A 22,045-nucleotide genomic window follows, 5' to 3' on the forward strand; every position below is an offset into this window, starting at 1 on the left:
GACCCATAGCACTTCCGTTTATTTGGTGCTAGGGATTGAACCCAGAGCTTTGCTCGTGCTAAGCATGTGTTCTGCCACTGAGCTCTGTCCCCAGCCCTTTTTATTTTTTATTTCGAGAAAGAATCTAAGTTGCTGAGGCTGTCCTTAAATGTGTGAACCACCTGCCTCAGCCTCCTGAGTAGATGGGATTACAGGCATGTGCCACCATGCCTGGCAGCCTTGTGCTTCCTAATGGTAAAGAAGGAGTACTGGGTACATTGTGTTCATCCTGGCTAGACTTCTTTCCAGATCCCAGACCCTTTCTGAGGAAGCGTGTAGCAGGCTTACATTTTCCCAGATAGCAGTTAAAATAGAGAGGCAATTTTATAGGGACCAGCTGGTTACCTATGACTCAAATTACTAAGCATGGTCTTTGTTCTTCCCAGAGGAGAGTCCCTACCAAGTCAGAGGGCATTATGATGACATTGAGGATGTTCAATCCTTCAATTGGGCTGGATAAGCAAATTCTTTATCTAAAAATAATGGCTGGATACGGATGTCTTTAAAGATGTGTAAGAGCAGATTTGATTCTTGGAATGACTTTGTCAGAAAAGCCGTACATTTCCTGTGGGTCATGGGAAATAAAGTTTAATTATTAATTGCAATGTCTCTGGAATAGTAGGCATTTATATTAGCAGAGAAAGAATATCTGACCTGCAAGGAATCTGATATGAACTTGAAACTGAAAGTCTTCTCCGAGTGTAGCAGAAAGTGAAAAGCAGTGTCTTTTTTCCATCCACAGATAAGAGGGAAAGAGAGAGAGAAAGGGGAAGGGAATGAGGAGTCTCCCGACATTACTTGGGGTGCCTGATTGATTTACAGCTGAATTATGTGTGATTTTATTTCCACGTTGGTAGGGCTTGGCCTGCTTCTGGCAGGTTCCCCCAGCTTTCTGCACTTAGCACGGATGGTCTTTTCTATCCTGGGTATGTAAAATCTAGGGAGCTTATGATCCTCTGATGGAAGATATTTCTTACGGCAGCTTTTCTCTGTACACAATGCTGAAAAGCAAAGTATACACACAGCAAATTCTCACACCTGTCTGAAGCAGCTTGCCTCCATCTGCAGAGTGATCACCCTGCATGTAAGGAACCGATCTTGTCCATCCCTCACCTTGTGCACCAGTAAATAGGAAGTACTGTTCACTTATCTTCGCTTGTGCACAAATATAGGCCTTCTTTTTCTTTTATGAACATTTTGCTGCCTTTGGGTTGGTTTATAACCTCATTATTCCGGCTTGTGTCTTAATACCTATGCACAGAATCAGGGTATTATGGATGCACCAACTGGATTTTCCGCTGAAACAAAATCTGAGAGGAAGTGCCAGCTTTTACATAGATTTGAGCAGGAGTGGGCAGCTGGCCTGCAGGCCAGATCTGGCCCCTAGCCTGCTTTTTGAATGGACCATAAACTGGGTTTTAAAATTTTTAATGACTTGAAAAAAATTAAAAAAATATATTCTGTGACATGTGAAAATTACATAAAATTTCAAATTGCAGTGTTTAAAATATAGTTTTATTGGAACATAGTTATAATCATTTGCTCACCTATCATCTGAGGCTGTTTTGCCTTACAGGAGAACTGGGTCATTGCAACAGGTGCTGTATTGGCCAAGAAAGTCCAAAGTGTTCACTGTCTCTCTCTTCACAGAAAACACTTTGCTGACCCCAGGTTTAAATTAAAACAGCAATAATAGTTGACATCTTTTAAGTCTAACTGTGTGCCAGCCAACTGTACTAAACATCTTTTGGGTATTATCTTGTTTAATCTTCATAGCAACCTATATAGCATATCTCTTTTAATCACCATTTTAGAGATGAAGAAAAGGAGGGTCAGAGAGGTTGTGTAACATGGCCCATAACACATAGCTAGTCCATGTCAGAACTGGGACTTGTAATCACATTTGTCTGATTCCAGAGCCATAACACTTATCTGCCACAAAAAGCCATTGCAGTTGGCTGGAGCAATACGCATGCATATCCTTGGTGGACCTGCAGTAGAGGACACAGATAAAAGCTGTTTATTCCAGATTTAATTTCTTTTTATTTTAATTGACTTAATTTTGTTTACTTGACAGTTTATATTTGTCTCTCTCATGAGAGCGTTTAAATTCCTTAAGGGTAGTGGCTGTTTGTGGCCCACAGTGCAGTGCCCTGCTTAGAGTAGAAGCTGAATTAAAAGTTTGTTGCATGGCCAGACGTGGTGGTGCAAACCTGTAATCCCAGCGTCTTGGGAGGCTGAGGCAGGATTGCGAGTTCAAAGCCAGTGTCAGCAAAAGCGAGGAGCTAAGCAATTCAGTGAGACCCTGTCTCTAAATAAAATACAAAATAAGGCTGGGGGTGTGGCTCAGTGATCGAGTGCCCTTGAGTTCAATCCCTGGTACCAAAAAAAGAAGTTTGTTGCATGAAGTGGGTAGAAAGAAGGGAGGAGGAGTAGAAGGCATGAAAAAGGGGAAAAAAGAGAAAAAAAGAGGAAAGACGCCATGAAGGAAGAGCTGAGTGCCCCTGGCACTGGCCCCGACGCCCGCATGGCTCCGTGCTGCAGCTCACCCCATACCAGAGCTCACAGGCATGGCCACCCCGTCTGGTGGAGTGCTCCTTCTGCTGCGGCCATCTGCTCCTGTCCTCCTGCCCCCATCCCTCCCCTCTGGTGGCACTGCGGCTTCCTGGCACCTGGCCCAGACACATTGCCAGCCTTTGAGGGAGCTTGGTGAGTCAGTCTTTGCTTTAGAGTGCGTCCATTCAGACATTTGGAGGAGGATGTGAAAGCCAGGTCTCCCGGCCTCCTGTCCAGAGACGATGTCTTACGTCCCCTAAAAGGGCAAAACTTTGTGGAACGAGATCAAAAGGAGTCTTTTTTTCTTCTTATCTATCCATCCAAGAAGGCTGCTGGCTCTAAGGGAGAGGTGCTGGCCAATAAGGATTCACTTCCACTGGCCACAGACCAGCAGAGAGCATCAGGTGTCTTTGTGGTGAGAACAAGGGGCAGGTGGGCAGGAACAGAAACCCTCTTCCTTCCTGGGACTGGCCTGGGAGTTAGCTTGAGGATTCAATAGGAGCAACAAAGTTGCACTTGGACCTCTTAACAGTGTCCAAGCTGGATGGGAGACACCAGCACTGAGTGATTGAGGAGGCCCAGGAAGGCTGCTCCAACCTGGCATTAAAAAGTGTGTGGATGAATCTCCTTATTATGCATGACTTGGACCATTCTCATTTATTGATTTATTTAGAAAAGGTAATGGAGAGTAGCATATTCTTAGACAATTCTTATACCTAAAAAACAAATGTTGATGAATCCTAAACTGAGCCTAACTCCAGAAATAAGAGTGAGTGAATCATTAGTGCTTCCTAAAGAGACTTACAAATCTAATAGTGGCTCTAATAATAACAATTATAATAATTTGTGTGCTGACTGCCTACTATACATCAGGCACTGTATCAAGTTCTTTACAAAAACTGAACCCTGTGTAGTAGGTACCCTTATCATCCCTGTCATGCTGATCATGAAATGGAGGCAGAGTGTGTTAGTCAGATTTCCACTGATGTTACCTGAGATAACAAGTTAAAAGGAGGAGAGATTTATTTTGCTTCAGAGTTTCAGAAGTTTCAGTTCATGGTTGGTTGGCTTCTTAATTTTGGGCTTGTGGTGAGGCAGAACATCACAAGGATTCACCCATGGTGAAGCAAACTCTTCACCTCATGGGGGTCAGGAAATAAAAAGAGGGAGAGGATGGAGTCAGGGTCCCAATATCTTCAAAGGCATGCCCTCAGTGGCCTAACTTCCTTCCACTAGGCCCCACCTCCCAAAGGTTCCACCACCTCCTAATAGCACCAAAGGCTGGTGACCAGGCCTGCAGCTCATGGCCTTTGGGGGACATTTCAGATCCAAACCATAACAGAGAGATTAAGTTACTTACCCAGAGTCATTCAGCTTATAGGTGGCAGAGTTGGAAACCAAACCAAACCCTCTAAGGCCCATCCTCTTCTCAACCACTGTATCACACTGCTTCTGATTATAGTAACTTGAGACTCACTGTGTGTTCACGGGACCAAGGCACTCACACACTGTGCCATTTCATCATCACAGCAGCCTTACAAGGTGCCTTCTGCAAATGACCTAACAGAGGCAAGAGGCAACCTAAAGACACATTAGTCATTTCTTACCCACAATTTTGCTTTCTAGGGTTTCAGTTAACTTAAGTGGAAAATTCCAGAAATAAACAGTTCATAAGTTTTAACTCGAACACCATTCTGAGCAGCATGATGAAATCTCACATCATCCGCTCTGTCTTACTGAGGACGTGAATCATTCCCTTGTCCAGGGTATCCATGCTATATATGCTACCTGCCCACTAGTCACTCAGTAGCCTCTTAGTTAGCAGGTCAGTGCTTGTGTTCAAATAACCCTCATTTTATTTAATAAAGGCCCAAAGCACAGGAGTAGTGATGGTGTCAATTCAGATATCCCTGAGAAAAGTTGTAAAGTGTTTCCTTTAAGTGACTGAGGTGAAAGTACAATAAGATTGGTTTGAGCAAGAGACCACATTCATATTTTATTACAATCTACAATTACAATTGTTCTATTTTATTTTTATTTGTTAATCTGTTTCTGTGCCTAGTTTGTTAATTAAACTTCATCATAGGTATGTGTGCACACGTATGTATGTATAGGGGAAAACTGAGAGAGACTTCAGTACCGTCTGCTATTCAAGGCATCCAGTGGGGCCGTGAAAGGGATCCTGGTAGATAAGGGAATCGACTGTAGAGCAAATCCAGATGTGCCTCCGGAGCCTGTGCCTTAATCACAGCCACATGCTGACTTCACGGTGGAATGAGTGGCGGTGAGGCCTGGTGCCCCACAGGCGGCTTAGAAAAATATTCTGATGACATGTCAGGGGAGGCAGCCTTTGAGGATGGGGTCAAGCCCCCTGTCCTCAGCGGACCTCTCTTGCCCAGGTGCCCATTTGAGTACCACCCTCCAGGTTAGCGCTCTAGAGCCCTGATTAGCAGCTTCGCAAACTCAGGCACGTTCCTGGGAGGAGTCACACCTTAACTCACAGCTCCCACGGCACGTCCAGCTGGAAGCTTGTAGGGCTGCGGGAGAGCTGTAGTTCCAGTACTGGGAAAGGGCCGCACAGTCCAGAGCACGCCGGTCGCTGGAGGACCAGCCCGGCTGATCCCAGTGGCTCACAACTTCGCTGTCGCTGCAGCCCAGACCCCTCGCCCCCCAAATCACCCCTACTTGAATCCGTTCTTTTACAAACAGATCCTGTTTCCGGGTGAGGGACGAGGACAGACAGGAAACCTAGGGAGAGTTTGGACGGGGGCGGGCAGTGGGGGCGATCCTCCACCCTAGCGGAGCCGTCATTGTCTCGGCGGAGACCCGCCCGCCGCTCTCCAGCCGGAGCGGAGCCGCGCGGCTCCCTCGGGGCGGGGCCTGTTGCCATGGAGACGGGCGCACAGTCGCAGAGGCTGCGGGCGCGGCCGGGCCTGGGAGGCCGGGCTGAGGTGCCTGGTGTCTGAGATTACCGCGTGGAGGCCTAGCGGCGGGATCACCTGGTCAATAGGACCGTTTGTAAGGTTCTCACTGTCGGTTTTAGAATGTGAGCAAGAGGAAGCACGAGCCCAGCAAGGCATTATCAGCATCGCGCCCGCTAGGATGCCAGCCCAGGGAGAGTTGCTGGGTAGAATCCGACTCCAAATCACCGCTGGGCTGGGTGTAACCCGGCGGTAGAGCCCTCGCCCAGCATGCATAAGACCCTGCGAGCCATCCCCAGCACTGCAAAGCAAACCCAAACGACAAAACTCCTGTACTCCAAACCGGTGATAATTAAACAAGGTCAACCACAGAGGCAAGCAGGAACTTGGCACCACCTTGAACTTCATTGTTCAGGTGACAAGTGTGACCGTGCAGTTCCTTAGAAAAACAGCACGTTACTGTTGCATGCATCAGTGAGCATGGGTAAACAGGAATCTAGCGTTAGCACTGGGAGGTTCTATGCCCGGTATAGTCTGGGCAGATTGTCCATTTTGAACTTCCCAGCTCAAACAGTGGCAAGGCAAATGGGCCTTCTGTTCACATGCTTACAAAGAACATGAAACAGCAGACAGACTGCTGAGGCATTTGATATGACCCTTCATCCTCTCAGGAATGTACCGCAGAGGAAAGCCAAGGCAAATGAAGGTCACCTTGACCTACAGTAGTCATAGTCCCTCTTCCCCATTAATCTTTTATGCCTTCTTGGTTACAGAGCCAACTCCCAGTTCCACAAGGGCACACCATAGATAAGACAGATATAGCACTTTCCGTTTATCTTCCTTCTTCTGTTCTCAAGAGAACAGGGCTGTGGAAAAGCCAGGTCATTCTCATGCCAGCCTGCATCAGCCCAGACTTTGTTAGTCTTTTACCCACAATAGGTGTTTTGGGTTGAATTGTGTCCCCCAAAAAGATCTTTTGAAGTTCTAAACCCTAGTACCTCATTCGGAAATAGGGTTTTTGCAGGTGTAATCAATTAGGGTGGGTCCTAATTCAATATGACTGGGATCCTTATAAGAAGAGAAAAGAGGGTTGGGATGGGACCCAGTGGTGGAGAGCTTGCTTAGCATATGCAAGGCCCTGGGTTCCATCTCCAGAACCACAAGGGGGGGGGGGGGGGGAGAAGAGCCACAGGGAGGAGATTACAATGTGAAGACTGCAAAATTACACAGGAAGAGAAAGCAGCGTTACAATGGAGATAGAGATCAGAGTGACATATCTATAAGCTGGGGAACACCTGGGGCTATCAGAAGCTGCAAAGAGACAAGACAGGATCCTCCCCTGAGGCTTTCAGAGGACACATGCCCCTGGCAACACCTCAAGTTTGGACTTTTGGCCTCCAGAACTGTGAAGAGAATATATTTCTGCTGTCCTAAGCCATGTCGGTTTGTGATGCTTTCATATGGCCCTCGGGGAAAAATATAAGCTAAAAATAATATGAGAGAAAACTCTGTTGCTGTAAATAAACCAGTCTTCTGACTTCCACAGATCACTTCCCAGGTTTTTGGGCAAATACATAATTAAGATTGCCAAATCACAGGTCTCTATTTAGGGAAAGGGAGAGTTTCCTCAGACCAAGGTAGGAAAGTATATTTTCATTTATAAAGATAAAAAAATGACAATGACTCAGGAGGCCAAGGCAGGAGGATTGCGTGTTTGAAGCCAGTCTCAGCAATTTAGTGAGGCTGTAAGCAACCTAGTGAGACCCTCTATTAAAATTTTTAAAAATTGACTAGGGATGCGGCTCAGTGGTTAAGCACCCTTGGGTTCAATCCCTGGTACCAGCCCCACTCCACCCCACAAAAAAAAGAAAGAAAGAAAGAAACAGATAAAAAGATGAAACCCACAAATTATAGACTAAGGAACTTGATATCAAGCATAATTCTAGAGGATTATTATCAGGATAGTTCAGAAACACTTGTAAAAGAAAGCAACCTGAGTTCCATAAGAATAAATTATATCAGAACAATGGAGATTCCTTTTTGGATAGCTGCTGGACTTGAATTTTTGTTGTCTGTTCAATGTGTCATACATATCATATGAGAAACATGACAAGAAAGGACCCGTGAACTCAGCAGTCATTAATAAAAGAACAGAATGTCATTGCCAGGAAGAGCGATGATGTTTTCCTGTTCTCTGCTGGGCAGAGCCCACCTGGGTGTGTTTTGGGGTTTGGGCAATACCCTGGGGAAAATACAAAAAGTATTCTTGAGAGAGACAGGTGCTGGATCTGTGTCCCCTTTACTTCAAATACCACCTAGCGAGCAGGGCTGTCCTGAACCCCGAGACCTGATCAACTGTGAATCGAAGGAAGGGAACACTGTCCCCAGGACTGATTTCGAGAGCTTCTGTTTATGTCATTTATATTTATATCACTCGTACCTAATACACTGCCTGGCACATAATCATTTGTGAAATGTACAATTTAATAGTAATCCCAATGCTAGGCCAGTTCTAGTGTGACTTCATGGGTTGGGGCTGGCTCAGTTGGTTCTCTAGTTAGTTCACTTGTATTCACATAATACCAACTGCTTAAGGCCAGACTGATTCACCCCCAATCATTCTCTGATAGTCCTACTAGTACTGTCAGCGATGAGAATCAATCAGAGTCAAGTTCTGTTTCCCCAGATGTGAAGATTGCATACCCAAGAAGTGCTGAGGCAAGAGTGAAAGCAAGTTTTATTTAAAGGTTAGAACAGAGATAGACTTCTCCACAGGAAGGGACCTCAGAGCTGGATGTCCAAAGAAGTGGAGTGTCCAGTCCCTTTTATACATTTTAGAATTCCTTTGTTCTCATGGCCTCTCCTTCTCCCCTTATCTTGCCTCTCTCCTCTCCCCATCCTACATAAATGACAAGTGACCCAAAAGGTAGGCCAAAGGTAGAGTGATCCAGGCAGGAAGCATTAATTAACAATTCTTGCAACTCCCTGCAGGGAGGAACAATTCCTGGGGCAGGTCACCTTAGCAACAGGTTGCATTTGATTTCTTTCCTTTCCAGTCAGCCCCCATCTTCCCAATTGGACCCAATTATTTATTATCTACATTGGCTGCCTTTTGTCCCCCAGCTTCACTACTTAGTCTAGGACCTCCCCACAGCCACTGAAGAATGACCCCAATGTCTAAGGTGGGGGGTCTTTATCATCGACCTGTTGGGGTTTACCCCAAACAGTTAACTACACCGACTGCAGAGTGCCTGTGAAATCCATCAGAACCACATCTCCTCCTCTGCCCAGGTCCGAACTGAAGGCTGGAAACAATTGTTCCTTACCATCCTTTTTTATAAGAATATTGGGCAATAATTTTCATAAAGTTTTTTTTTAAATTTATTTTTATTGTAAACAAATGGGATACATGTTGTTTCAGTTTGTACATGGAGTAACAGCATACCATTTGCGTAATCATACATTTACATAGGGTAATGATGTTTGAATCATTCTGTTATTTTTTCCTTCCCCCCACCCCTCCCACCCCTCTTTTCCCTCTATACAGTCCCTCCTTCCTCCATTCTTGCCCCCCTCCCCCTCCCACCCGCCATTATGTGTCGTCATCCACTTATTAGTGAGATCATTCATCCTTTGGATTTTTGAGATTGGCTTATCTCACTTAGCATGATGTTCTCCAATTTCATCCATTTACCTGCAAATGCCATAATTTTATCATTCTTTATAACTAAGTAATATTCCATTGCATATATATACCACAGTTTCTTTATCCATTCATCAATTGAAGGACATCTAGGTTCGTTCCACAGTCTGGCTATTGTGAATTGAGCAGCTATGAACATTGATGTGGCTGTGTCTCTGTAGTATGCTGATTTTAAGTCCTCTGGGTATAGGCCAAGGAGTGGGATAGTTGGGTCAAATGGTGGGTCCATTCCAAGTTTTCTAAGGAATCTCCACACTGCTTTCCAGAGTGGCTGTTCATAAAGGTTTTTTGAAAGCAAAAACAAGAAAAGTGAAATGATGATTGCATTGGGCAGAGTTTATAGCTCTTGATATAAGCTCTTGATTTCAGGTTGCTCCTCCTGGTTGACTGTGTTTCTCTTTCTCTGAAACACATCACCTCTTTAATCAGCTGGCTTTGTTCCCCTCTGGAGTTGCCTAATTACAGTTGGCTTTTGCCCATCCTGAAGGACTGTTGTAACACACCAAAAGAGCCACAGACATGGACTCTAGTTTACTTCTACTTCCTAATGGCTACTTCATGCAAAACTGGTGACTTAGCCTTTATAAAGCTCAAATTCTATTAAAATAATAATAAAGCTTGCTCTACCTATTTCTGGGTTTTCTTTGAGGACCAAAGAGAAAATCTATTATGAACACATTTTCTAAATTATCAACCACTACGCAGATATGAAGAATTGCTGTTTCTTAATGGTCTCTGGTCCAACTATTTTTCTAATTCTGAGATGAACTTTGACTTTTATGTCCTCTTATGCCACCCATTCCTTTGTAGGAGGACTTGTGTCATTCTGTATCTATTTATTGGGCAGCTACAATGTGACAGGCATTGCACTAGGGGCTAAGGAGTGAGAGATAAAAGATGAAAACCTCCAACTAGGTTAACAAAGAATGCCACAGAGCACTCAGGAGTGGCACCCATCCAGACTGGAGGTGGGAGGTTCTGAAGGCTGGAGGGAAAGTCAGAGAATTCTTCCAAAACTGAGTTGTGATTTCGCTGAGCTCTGAAGGAGTCAAAGCAGTTAACCAGAGGAAAATGAGCCTGTTCCTGGTAGAGCACATGGTATGTGAGCCTAGAGATGAGTGCTTCCCAAATAGGATGCTATTGACAGCGGGCATAAATGTCTGGGACTCTCCTATGCATTGGAGGATGTTTGGCATCTCTGTCCCCAGAGCTAAATGTCAGTAGTACACCCACACCCACACTCAATATGGCATCCAAAAATGCCCCTTCATAAATGCAGACCCAACCACCTCATAGAACGTTCCCTGGTTGAGGGACACTGCTGAAAAGATACATGGTGGAATGCTTTTGGAACTAGAATATGACTAGGGAGGACAGAAGGAAGAGAAAAATTAGGAAGGCAGATTATCAATGCCCTTGTATGCCATCCCAAGTAGATTGCTTCTTAGGAAAAATTTCCTTGATAGTCAGATTGTATACTAAGTGCTTTGGATGGAGTCTGGCACATAATACAGGGTCGATAAATTTTGGATCACTATCTTTCAGGATCCTACCCAACCTTGTTGGTCACAAATGTCTTGTTCTTATGCATGTGCACTATCTGCATACACACAGTCAATGCACATCACAGTCAGAATGGCTGATGACAGTTAATGCTAATGTTCGTTCAACTGGACAGAAACAGCGACAAGGGGTAAGATCTCTCCAAGGAGTCAGTAAGGTGTGCAGCAACCTTAATCCCCAGGATCTTGGACTCTTTTCTGCTTTGTGTGTGTGTGTGTGTGTTGCTGATGATCAAACTCAGGGCCTGTGCATGCTCTACCACCAACTCACACCCCCAGCCCCACTTCTCTGCCCTTGAGGCCCCTCATCTGATTGCTGGAAGCCTCAATCCAGGCAAACTCTAACGCGGAAAGAAGCAGATCAAAGGCTACTACCACCTGTACCTGTCACCAGGCCAAGGGGCAGATACTGAGGACTGCTAATATATCCTGAGGCAATCCAAGCCCCAACTCCTAAACACTTGTGCTCACTGCCAAAGCACGAGCTAAAAATAAGCCTGCATTTTTCCATATTGAGCAGTGTTATGTGTATTCGTTAGGTTCCAGCTGGGTCCTCCAACCCCATTTTACCATACTGTAGTGAAACCACAGTGATGAAAGTACTTGGAACCCCACTAATTCTATGTCATGCTATTTCCAAGGAAGAGGAATTTCCTTGGAAATACTGAAAATAAATGACTCCCATTTGTCCTACCCTCACCCAGACTCTAGTCATGGTTACCTACTACTCTTTTTTGGTACTGGGGAGTGAATACAGAGGTGCTTAACCACTAAGCCACATCCCCAGCCCTTTTTTGTATTTTGTTTAGAGACAGGGTCTCACTGAGTCGCTTAGGGCCTTGCTAAGTTGCTGAGGCTGGCTTTGAACCTGCCATCCTCCTGCCTAAGCCTCCTAAGTGGCTGGATTACAGGTGTGTGCCACCATGCCAGCACAACTGGCTGCTACTCTTAATTCCAAGCCAGCTCTTGCCTCCAAGTCTTTACTTGCGCTGTGCCCTGTGCCTGAAATACCCTTGCAAATCACATCCCTCCCGTGGGCACACAGCACCCAGTTCTTCTCACTGTCAACCACTTGAGATTCCACATTATAATGGCCTGCTTACTAATCCATCTTCCAAACTGGACTGTGACCTTGCCAAAGGCTCAGAACTGTATACTTTAAGCAAGGAAATTATAGAATATGTGATTTGTATCTCAAAGAAGCTTAAACACACAAAACTATAGTGGGATGTCAACCTGTGCTTTGGACAACTGTACCCTAAAATGACATGCCAGAATTCACATGTCTATGCATTTCCAGGACCATATCTTCTATGCATCCTCAGCATCTAATCAATACCTGGGACATGCACCATGTTCAGTAAGCATTGAATGAGGCCTGGGGCTGTAGCTTAGTGGCAGAGCACTTGCCTAACATGTGTGAAGTACTGGGTTCGATCCTCAGCACCACATAAAAATAAATAAATAAATGTGTCCATTAAAAAAAAAAAAAAAAAGCATTAAATGAATGAATTGAATACATGCACCTTCTCTGACTCTAAGCTGAGAAGCAAGACCAAGGATCTCTTCCACTTCTCCATCTTCTGGGAGCAGAGACCCAATCCATATATATATATATACCCTAAGAAATTTGGGTTGCATGGAGAAAGAGAAGGAAAGAGAAAAGTAAGAAAGGATGTGCTGGGGGAGAGGTCAGTGTTTAATGCATTTGGATTTGGGATGGGCTCAGTAGCAGAGTGAGAAGAGGTGAGGGCTCCCTCCATAGCAGGACAGACACCTTTGTAAGGAGTTGTTCTAGGAAGATGACACTGTGAGGTGTCCTCTTACCTGAAGTTTCAGGACCTGGTCCTAATTAAATTGTAGGCATAGGTCCACATAAAATCTCACACACAAATGTTGATAGCAGCCTTATTCATAATAGCCAAAAAGTGGAAACAACCCAAATGTCCATCAAATGATGAGAACAGATAAATAGGGTATGTTGCATCCACACAGGGGAAAATGGCCATGAAAAGAAATGAAATAGTAATAGATGCTACAACATGGATCAACTTTGAAAGAAAGAGCCAGGCACACAAGACTACATAGATGATTCTGTTTATGTGATAGACTATGATAGAGAAACCACTTGTATGGCAGAGTCCCATAGTAGAAATACACAGAAAGTAGGCTGGGGATTACTTAGGACTATGGGAGATGGGAAGGGAAGGCCTGAGCATTAGCGAGTATGGCATTGTTTTTGTTGTTGTTGTTTGTTTGCTTTTGTTTTGAGGTGATGAGAATGTTCTAAAGTTAACAGTGGTAATAGTTGCCCCCTTCAATGAATATACTAGAAGTCACTGACTGTATACTTTAAACAGGAGAATCCTGTAGTATGTGATTTGTATCTCAAAGAAGCTGTTTGAACACACAAAACTCGGTAGCAGGATGTTAACCTGTGCTTTGGGGGAATGTACCCTAAAATAGCATGCCAAAATTCACATGTCCATGTGTTTCCAGGGTCTGTTGACTTCACTGGATTCTCTATGATCTCCTGGTCCTCTGTTACCAACAAAGGAACTGGGACAGTCCCAGTGCTCTCTTGACTGCACAGAAAGAATAAAATAAATATTAATGGAAAGAATGTATTAAATATTAATGTAATCAAACATGCAGATCAAATATGCAGTCTTATTGAAATAAAAATGATTAGTGATCACTTTAAGACTAATAACTGAAGAAGAGGATACAGTACTATTCCATGCCTCTGTTACTGTTGAAAAGGAATGATTGTGAATTCCATTCTGATAGGTAAGGTTTTTTTATTCTAAAGTATCTTTGTAATATGAGGATCTAATCATATCCTGCCTTGGGGGATTGAACCCAGGGCCTCCTGCATCCCCAGCTCTCCTAATCACTTTTATATAACTATCTGTTGACTACTTTTATACTATTAATATTTTTTAGAATAAGTTGAAGAAGTTGTTAGGAAATTATGTGCATATGTAAAATTTGTCAAGTTTCTTGACCTTTAACAGAAAACCTCATCATCAGAAAACAGGATCTGCTATCTCCTCAATCAGATACCATGTGCCTTTTCTCTTAATGATTAGAACTACAAAAAACAGAAAATTATTTGACTTTCCTGGGTAAATACCAACAAGGGGAAAGGTTTGTGAATGGACCATTTTTGCTTTTTTAAAAGTTACTTGAGGGCTGGGGTTGTAGCTCTGTGGGAGAGTGCTTGCTGGCATGTGCTGCGCACTGGGTTCGATTCTCAGCACCACATATAAATAAGTAAAAATAAAGGTCCATTGACAACGAAAAAATACTTTTAAAAAAGTTACTTGAAACATCTAAGACAATAGGGTTTCTTTTTTCCTCCTTTCTTTCTTCTTCTTCCTTTTATTTCTTCACTAACGAAAGTTAGTGGATGCTCTCACACTCACCCAAACCACTCCTCTCAATGTGAACTTCTCGGATCGAGTCCCATATATTGCTTTTTTCCTCGAATCTATTCTCCCTGCGTGCTCCTCTGGCGTAGCAGCCCTTCTTCGTTCTGATTTGTAACGCTCGGGTACCAATCCTGGCTGCGTGGCGCGAGGGACGTGCGCTGGTCGCCTCTCCCCGCGTTAATCCTGCAGTCACACTCGGGGGATGGAGCTGGGCGGCCGAGCACCGGAGCATGCGAGCAGCTGACTGCTGACTCAGAGGCGAAAGCAAGCCACCCGCGAATCTCGGTGCAGCTCGCTGCTGCATCCCTATCCCATAATCCCTTGCCTGGCTTGCTGCAGTCTTTTCAACAGACGCTGAGAAAAAGATGTCCTATCAGATAAAGATTGATTGGTCTAAATACCGAAGGGGGTCTCCCACTTGTTAATGACCCAGAAACATTCCTGCCGACTTTCCTGAGCCTTCTCTCCTTTCCTCCATTTTTCTCTTCCTCTGTTCTGTTCCTGAGCTGGCACATCACTACTTAGGACAGAAGATATGCTGGGCTTCTGATGATGGCTGCACTGCATGGTAGGGAATTTTAACCAGTCTCTTTGCATGGTGCTTCCAAACTTGAGATGGTAGCAGAAATGTGCTTTGTTCTTTTGGATTGCCGCGGAGCTTCAACGACAGACTTGGGAGGATTTAATTCTTTGCCTGATTAGTCTGTCTGCAGAAATGGGTAGGTCTAAATGTCCGGGTTGCTTAGGGCTATGCCGGGTTGATAACTGATTTCTCCTGCTCTTTCTGTATTCTGGCTCCCTCACCCCCACCCCTTTCTGATAGTGGTGCTGCATTGCTCTGCAACTCTTTAGAGATCCACCCTTTGCTTAAACAAAGGCATCAAATTAACCAGTATGGGGGCAAAGTCATGCAAGATTTTTTTCATCAAGTTCTATGTGAATTGGCTAGGTTTTATTTTTACTGGTCTTTATTTGAATGTTATCTTGGTTTGTTTTAAGTAAAATAATTTCCCCTGGATCTTTCTATTCAAATGAAATATTTAATTTACCGGATTCCTTCCTCTATACCCTAGGGTGGAGGAGAACGGGGGATGCACCCTCCCCCACCCAGCCCTCTGTTAAGAGAACCCTGGGTTTGAGTTCCATGGCTCCCAGTTACCATTGGAAACCCATTCATTCAAAATGCATGACTCGACCCTCTGAATGCCATTGAGGACCAGCAAACAAAAATACAGAGCAGACGATTTTTTTTCTTTCAGACAATTTTTTCCCCCTGCCTTTGAAGTACAATCAAATCTGGGTGGAGCTCAATGGTAGCATTACACTGAACAGGGAAAAAAATCCTTGGTTTGGCCTTAGGTTTCGCTTCCTTAAACTGTGGGTAATTTTTTGTGTCAGAGCTTTTAATACAAGAATGCCCCACCCTGTCATTAGTCCTTATTGCAGGGCAATAGGAGAGCACGTAGAAAGGCTATTGAAAACTAAAAATTAAATGTTAATAAATGGATTCCAGAGTCAAAAGTGAATATTTTTTGTCTGAAGAAAAGATCATTTCAATGTCTTAGCTTCCAAGAACATATAAACTCAGAAAGAGGTATTTAAAAAATTATCAGTTCGTTTCTTCAGCTGGGATCCAATTACAGCAGTTTTATTCCTCATGAGTAAATAGGTTTCTTAAAAACCTAGAGTATGTAAGAGCCATTTGTTTGCTTAGATCTTTAAACTGATTTCTTAAATAGCATTAGGATTCATTTTGTCTAGGGTGAATTTTGGGGGGACCTTACATTAAATTGGGGGACAGACGCTTTATTGGCACTGTTCCTAACCCACTGTGATGTTAAATAATGCAGGCCCCTTCTGAGCACGCACACAATGAGAAGTTTCATGTGCACTGTGGTATGAGAAAGCCGCTTTCTTATGCCAAGACCTCAGTTGGTAGCCCTTCCTGAACCACTAAGCATTTCTTTCCAATTTCTCCTAGAAAGACCCAAGTGATTTGCATTGCAAAGGTTAAAACTCGGCTGAATGTAAAAAAATTCTCTGATAGAATGTGCTGTTTCAGAATATCTGAATGCAGCATATTTAACCCACACAGTTTTCTAAAAAGGGAGAATAAAATCTACATATTTTCACCATAGTTAATGTTACAATCCTGAGATGACTTAATTTTTAAGATTTGCAGGGTAACAAAAGATTAGTAGACTTTGTGGTTTGTGAAAGTCAAAACACTCATGCTTTGTCTTTACTAAGAAATGAAAATGATCTTTATCCGGATAACTTTAGACTTTAATTTCTCCAAGCTTATGACCTTCTTTAATTTATCTTCATTAAATGGGAAAATCCCAAATATGTAGCCATTTTAAAAATTTACCTAAGCTTAATTTTTAAGATTCTCTCATACCTCTCTGATAAAACTAGCACTTTAACCAAATATTTGTATATATTATTCGGATATGTAGAAGAGAAGTAGTTTCAAACTTGAAAGCCTTTACTGCCAAATTATTTACTATTATAGGGACCCCCCCCCACCCCCCGCAATGGGGTTGGAACCCAGGACCTTGTGCATGCTAGGCAAGTGTGCTACCACTGAGCTATACCCCAGCCCTCTCACAGTTTTTTTTCCTCAAAAAAATGTGAGTGAATGACTTCTAGATTGGGACAAAATGACAATTTGCACACAACTGTAATGGCTTGCTTTCTTTTTTAATTCTCTGAAGCCATCTGTGTCTCTATTGCTTATACAACGGTTTCAGTGTCAGAGTACAATTTGCTGTAGAATGAGTTTGAGGTTTTTTTGTTGTTGTTGTTTAAATATTTCTATTGTAAAGATTATCTGAATTTACTAATTAGGTTTCCTCTTAAATTTGGAGTTTTAGGTTAGACAGAAAGTGAGGGGGTGGGGAATTGAATGAAGTATTCAAATAGCATCATTGAAAAATCAGGTGTTGCTGCTTTTTGTCTACTAATCTTACATCCCCTTCTCCTTTACCCTCTCTGCCTGAATTCAGTTTCAATAGCCTCCATTTTTCCATTAAATGCTTTTTATTCTTGAAATCCTATTAATTGAAGGAAACAATTCTAGCCAACAACAGAATTAAATAATGTGCTTCCTATACACCAGTGGCAAAAAGGGGTTTACTGCCACATAGGTTTGTGTCTCTTGAAGTTCTGACGTGAAATAAATTCTCTGCCTGCTTCTTGCCACCCTCTCCCAATCCCCAGAGTCTGTCCCCACCGCTTAGCACCCTGGCTGCCCCTGCCTTTCTTGTGGTCTCAGCCTCTTTGTGTCACCCACAAGGAAAGCAAGGGGAGAGACTTGACGGGATGACTGATGTAGGGAGAAGGGACCCCCACTCATCTTGATTGTCCCAGGGTGCCAGAAGGTGAATGTCAATCAGTCCAACCACTTAACACCCCACAGAAGCAGCCTTCTGGAACTTGGAGACCCCAAATCAAAGCTTAAGACCTGAAACCAAAGGTGAGGCTTTCTATAAAGAAGGCAATGGTGAACGTTTACCTAGCTACAGTGAGTCCGTATTATGGAGAGAAGTTGGGAGCTCAGCTCAAAAATGAACTCTAGTACAGAAAAAAGACAACACATCATACAATGGACCCTGCAAATAAAAAGGAGTGACTTGGGTAGTTGGGTACATCCTTGTCTGGAGACAAGTTAAAGTAGACAGCTTTTTCTTAGTAGATGCCCTGCCCCCTACACACACACACACACACACATACACACACACAAACACACACACTATCAGGAAAGAATGCATCTAGCCTTCTAATTTACAAAATGACCCATCTGGGATAGAGGCTTGATTTAACTGGAAGTGGGTCACCCTGTTTTAATTTCACTGAAGATTGTCCTCTTTTCTTTCTTCTAGTTGTTCCTCGGTAACAATGCAAATTCAATTACAGGTGAATGCTAGTAGGCTCATCACTTAAAATAACTACAAATCTCTACGCATGCTTTCACCTGTGCCTTGCATGCTAGGCATCACCTGCTCTGGCAGGTAAAGGGTAATATATGAGTTATAAATAATCCTAATTGTTCAAGATTTCCTTTTTATAAATGAACAAAAAGGTTTGTTTTTTTTTTTTTTTTATCTCCAGAGATGGCGATTTTTGCCTGCCCACACCCTTGTCATTGGCCCAAGAACAAAAATGTAAGCATATTAATAAGCAAATTCATCCCAAGGGGCAACAAAGAGAAGCAGTAACTCAGAAATGTCATAAACTAGACTCTAGAAATGAATTGAAGCCAGGTGCTGTGCTGCATGCCTGCAATTCCAGCTGCTCAAGGAAGCTGAGACAGGAGGGTCCCAAGTTCAAGGCCAGCCTGGGCAATTTAGCAAGACCCTGTATCAAAATAGAAAAGGGCTAGGGATATAGCTCAGGAGTAAAGTGCCCATGAGTTCAATGCCCAAACTGCCAAAAAAAGGAATAGAGTATCCCTAGAATGATATATAATCAAATATGCCTCCACTTACCTACAAATCATATGTTAAAATTTCATTTTTCAGAGGAATCTTGACTTCTGCTACCCAGTTATGTTCCCTAGACCAGCCTGACAAGTTTGGCCAACTCGCTTCCCTTCTAGCTTTCCTTGCTCTTCCTTGTGCTGGTGTCAGCAACATAGAGTCTGGATCCTTTCTGATCCCAGTGGTATAATTTGGGGGTGAGAAACATGGTCTAAATCTTAGAATCGCGCGGACACAGGCATTTTTCTCTTATTCCATCTCCTATCAGATTCTTTTCCATTTGGTGGTAATTTCCATCAAGTTGAGAAAGCAAGCCAGGAAAAACATCAGAGATGATTCGAGGAAAGAAATGCCAGGGCAGGGTTTTGCTGAGCAAGGATTTAGTTGTGGGATTGCTGCATTGCTTTCCCCACCACGGCAGTGTTTAGTTAGCCAAGCCTCCACTAATAAGGAACTCGTGTGCCATCTTCTCAGACATTTTAAGACTATGTATATGTGTCCTCAATAGTGATTTATTTCTTTTCTGCATTTGTGCATGGTGGCCTCTAATCCCAGTGACAGGGAGGCTGGGGCAGGAGGATTCCTTCAAAGCCAACCTCAGCAACTTAGCTAGACCCTGTCTTAAAAAAGAAGGGGAAGTGAACTGGGGATGTAACTCAGTGGTAGAGTGACCCTGGATTCAATATCCAGTACCCTCCCCCCCAAAATACTCTTTGGATGATGGTTTATATTGCTAAGCATTAGATTGTCCTGCATGGGGAGGCAGGTGATGTCTAATGACAAATGACAACATTCACAACCACCATGCTCTTTGTCACATAAGTCAGCGAATGCTCGTTTCTGCTACTGTGCTTAAGTACATTTCCATGTTATGCTCTGTTAGTTCAATTCATTTTAAAAATAATAAGTGGCTCTTAAGTACTCGGCTTACATAGTTCTATATGTTGAGACTACTGGAATGAGTGGTCAGACAACACTCTGCCCCCAGTCAATCTAACATGGGTCAGGTGCAGGGGGTAGGAAGACAGTATGTAAAATAAATAAATTACATACAATATTAGGAGTTTTTTGGTCGTTTGTTGTTTTTTTGCTGCCGGGGATAAAACCCAGGGGCTTGTGCATGCTAGATAAGTGTTCAACCACTGAGCTACACAGCCCCAGCTAGAAGGTGTTTTGATTAGATTTCTTGCTGTAACAAAAATAACTAGGTGCCTTAGACAACATAAATTTATTTCCTACAGTTCCAGAGGCTGGGAATTCTGAGATCAGAGTGCCAACAGGGTGAGGTTCTAGCGAGGGCTCTTTTCTGGGTTATGACAGATGGCCATCTCATATCCTCGTGTGGAAGAGAGAGCGTGTGCTCTTGTCTCTTGGAAGGCACTAATCCCATGGTGGGGACACCATCCGCAGAACCTAATTGCTTTCCAAAGGCTCCATCTTCACATACCATCACGTTGGGAGCTAGGGGGTGGGGCGCAATGGTGGCCTCCGTAGCATAGTGACAGTGCGATGGAGAAAAACAGCAACGACTGGATAAAGTACAAGGGACCTGGGGATGAGATGCCATGCTATACTGGATGGTCACATTGAGCAGGTGACACTGAGTAGAGCTCAAAGAAGGGAGTGAGCATCTTTGTAAGCTCACTACTGCTTGTTTCCCACCTCCCAGCTGGTCTCCCACATCAAGGCTCTTAGTGCTGTTAATGTTGGTATGTAGACTGTGTCGTATGAAAATGTCTCCCCTATATTCTCCCTCTCTTATTCTTCCTTTCTTTTTTTCTTTTTTTGGCGGGGGCTGGGGAGGTACCAGGTATTGAACTCAGGGGCACCCAACCACTGAGCCACACTCCCAGCCCTAATTTGTATTTTATTTAGAGACAGGGTCTCTCTAAATTGCTTACGGCCTCACTTATGCTGAGATTGGCTTTGAACTCTCAATCCTCCTGCCTCAGCCTCCCAACAAGCCGCTGGGATTACAGGTGTGCGCCACCGCAGCTGGCCTAATCTTTCCTTTCTATTGAATTTCTGTCAATATGATAGATGGTAGCGCCAGCATCGAAAAGCACTGGGGCTCCATCAGGTACAAGGTTCCAGATGTGTTTTCACGGGCATGCCTCTAGAAATTAGTTTTGCTTATCTCCAGAGAAGAGCAGGTCCATAGTCTGATCATCTTTATGGTGCGCTGATTTCTGCTGGTGATGGGGGTAGAAAAGTTCCCTAGACACCTTCTCCAGATGGGAAAAGGAAACCAGAAACGGGTGGTGCCCAGACACTCTGGTGAAAGGCTGTTTTGTATTTCATGCGTATTCCTCATGGACTGTCTGGAGGGATGGCTGGCTTCCCACAGTGCTCACTGGCAGTATTCTGAGCACAGTGTCCCTGTGGGAGCAGTCAAATGTGTTCCTATTGTGAGTACCGTCGTGTTCAGGGAAGGAGTGTTATCCTGGCAATGTTGGGGGGATCTTTAGGGGCTGGAAATTCTGTGTTGATTCTGGGAGTTCTAAAAATCCAGCTGCCTTCAACAAGTCACTGATGGCAGATCTGTGATACTGTCGTGATTTTAAATTAGTGTTAATGAGAAAACGTAATTCATTTGCCTGGTAAATGAACGATGCTAACAAAGACTTGTGTCATCCACGACACTAATTAGAAAGCGAAAAAGAGTTTTTCAACTTTAAAGCATAAAAATGTTGGTTAACAAATTCCATTTATTCGACATCTATTATTTGATTACAAGAAATGTTTTTCTTTGCCCCGAGTCCAAAATTCTAAGGTTCAGAAAAAGAGTAAAGACCAGTCGGATGGATTTGCTCTTTTCCATATCCATCGTGACTCTGATTATTTCAAAGGGTAATATGAAAATATTTCAAAAGGTGTTCTAACGAAAATTATTATTATTATTATTGTGTGTGTGTGTGTGTGTGTGGTGCTAGGGATTTGAACCCAGGGTCTTGTGCTTACAAGGCAAGCACTCTACCAACTGAGCTATCTCCCCAGCCCACGAAAATTATTTTAACTGGAAAGTTCAATATCATCTTTCTTCCATTCTTTTCCTAGTTCTTTCATGCTGGGGAATGAGCCCAGGGCTTTTATGCACACTACTCTGACCACTGAGCTATATATAGCCCAGTCCTCAATATCTTCTCCTTCTCCTTCCTCTTTTTAAAAAATTTTTTTAGATTTTTATTCTTTTTTTTTTTGTACCAGGATTAAACCCAGGGACGCTCGACCACTGAGCCACATCCCCAGCTCCTTTCATTTTTTTTTTGCATTTTGAGACAGTGGCTCAATAAGTTGCTTATAGACTCACTAAGTTGCTGGGACTGGCTTTGAATTTGCAGTCCTCCTG

The 22,045-nt window shown here is 43.5% G+C and overlaps 1 protein-coding gene across 9 annotated transcripts in view; it reads left to right on the plus strand.

Annotated features, from left to right (window-relative positions):
* TRIM2 (tripartite motif containing 2) overlaps positions 1–22,045 on the plus strand; it is a 133,379-nt gene that overhangs the window by 48,721 nt on the left and 62,613 nt on the right. The window contains exon 1 of one of the 9 annotated variants that reach the window (XM_079153425.1): positions 14,315–14,783. The exons of the other annotated variants lie outside the window; for them this stretch is intronic. Within the exon in view, the coding sequence (XP_079009551.1) occupies positions 14,781–14,783 (3 nt within the window). The 5' untranslated portion in view covers positions 14,315–14,780. Of the gene's footprint in view, positions 1–14,314; positions 14,784–22,045 lie in introns of those variants that run through there. 9 annotated transcript variants of the gene reach the window in all.

This window comes from Sciurus vulgaris (assembly GCF_902686455.1).
Source record: "Sciurus vulgaris genome assembly, chromosome: 9".
NCBI classification, from domain to species: domain Eukaryota; kingdom Metazoa; phylum Chordata; class Mammalia; order Rodentia; family Sciuridae; genus Sciurus; species Sciurus vulgaris.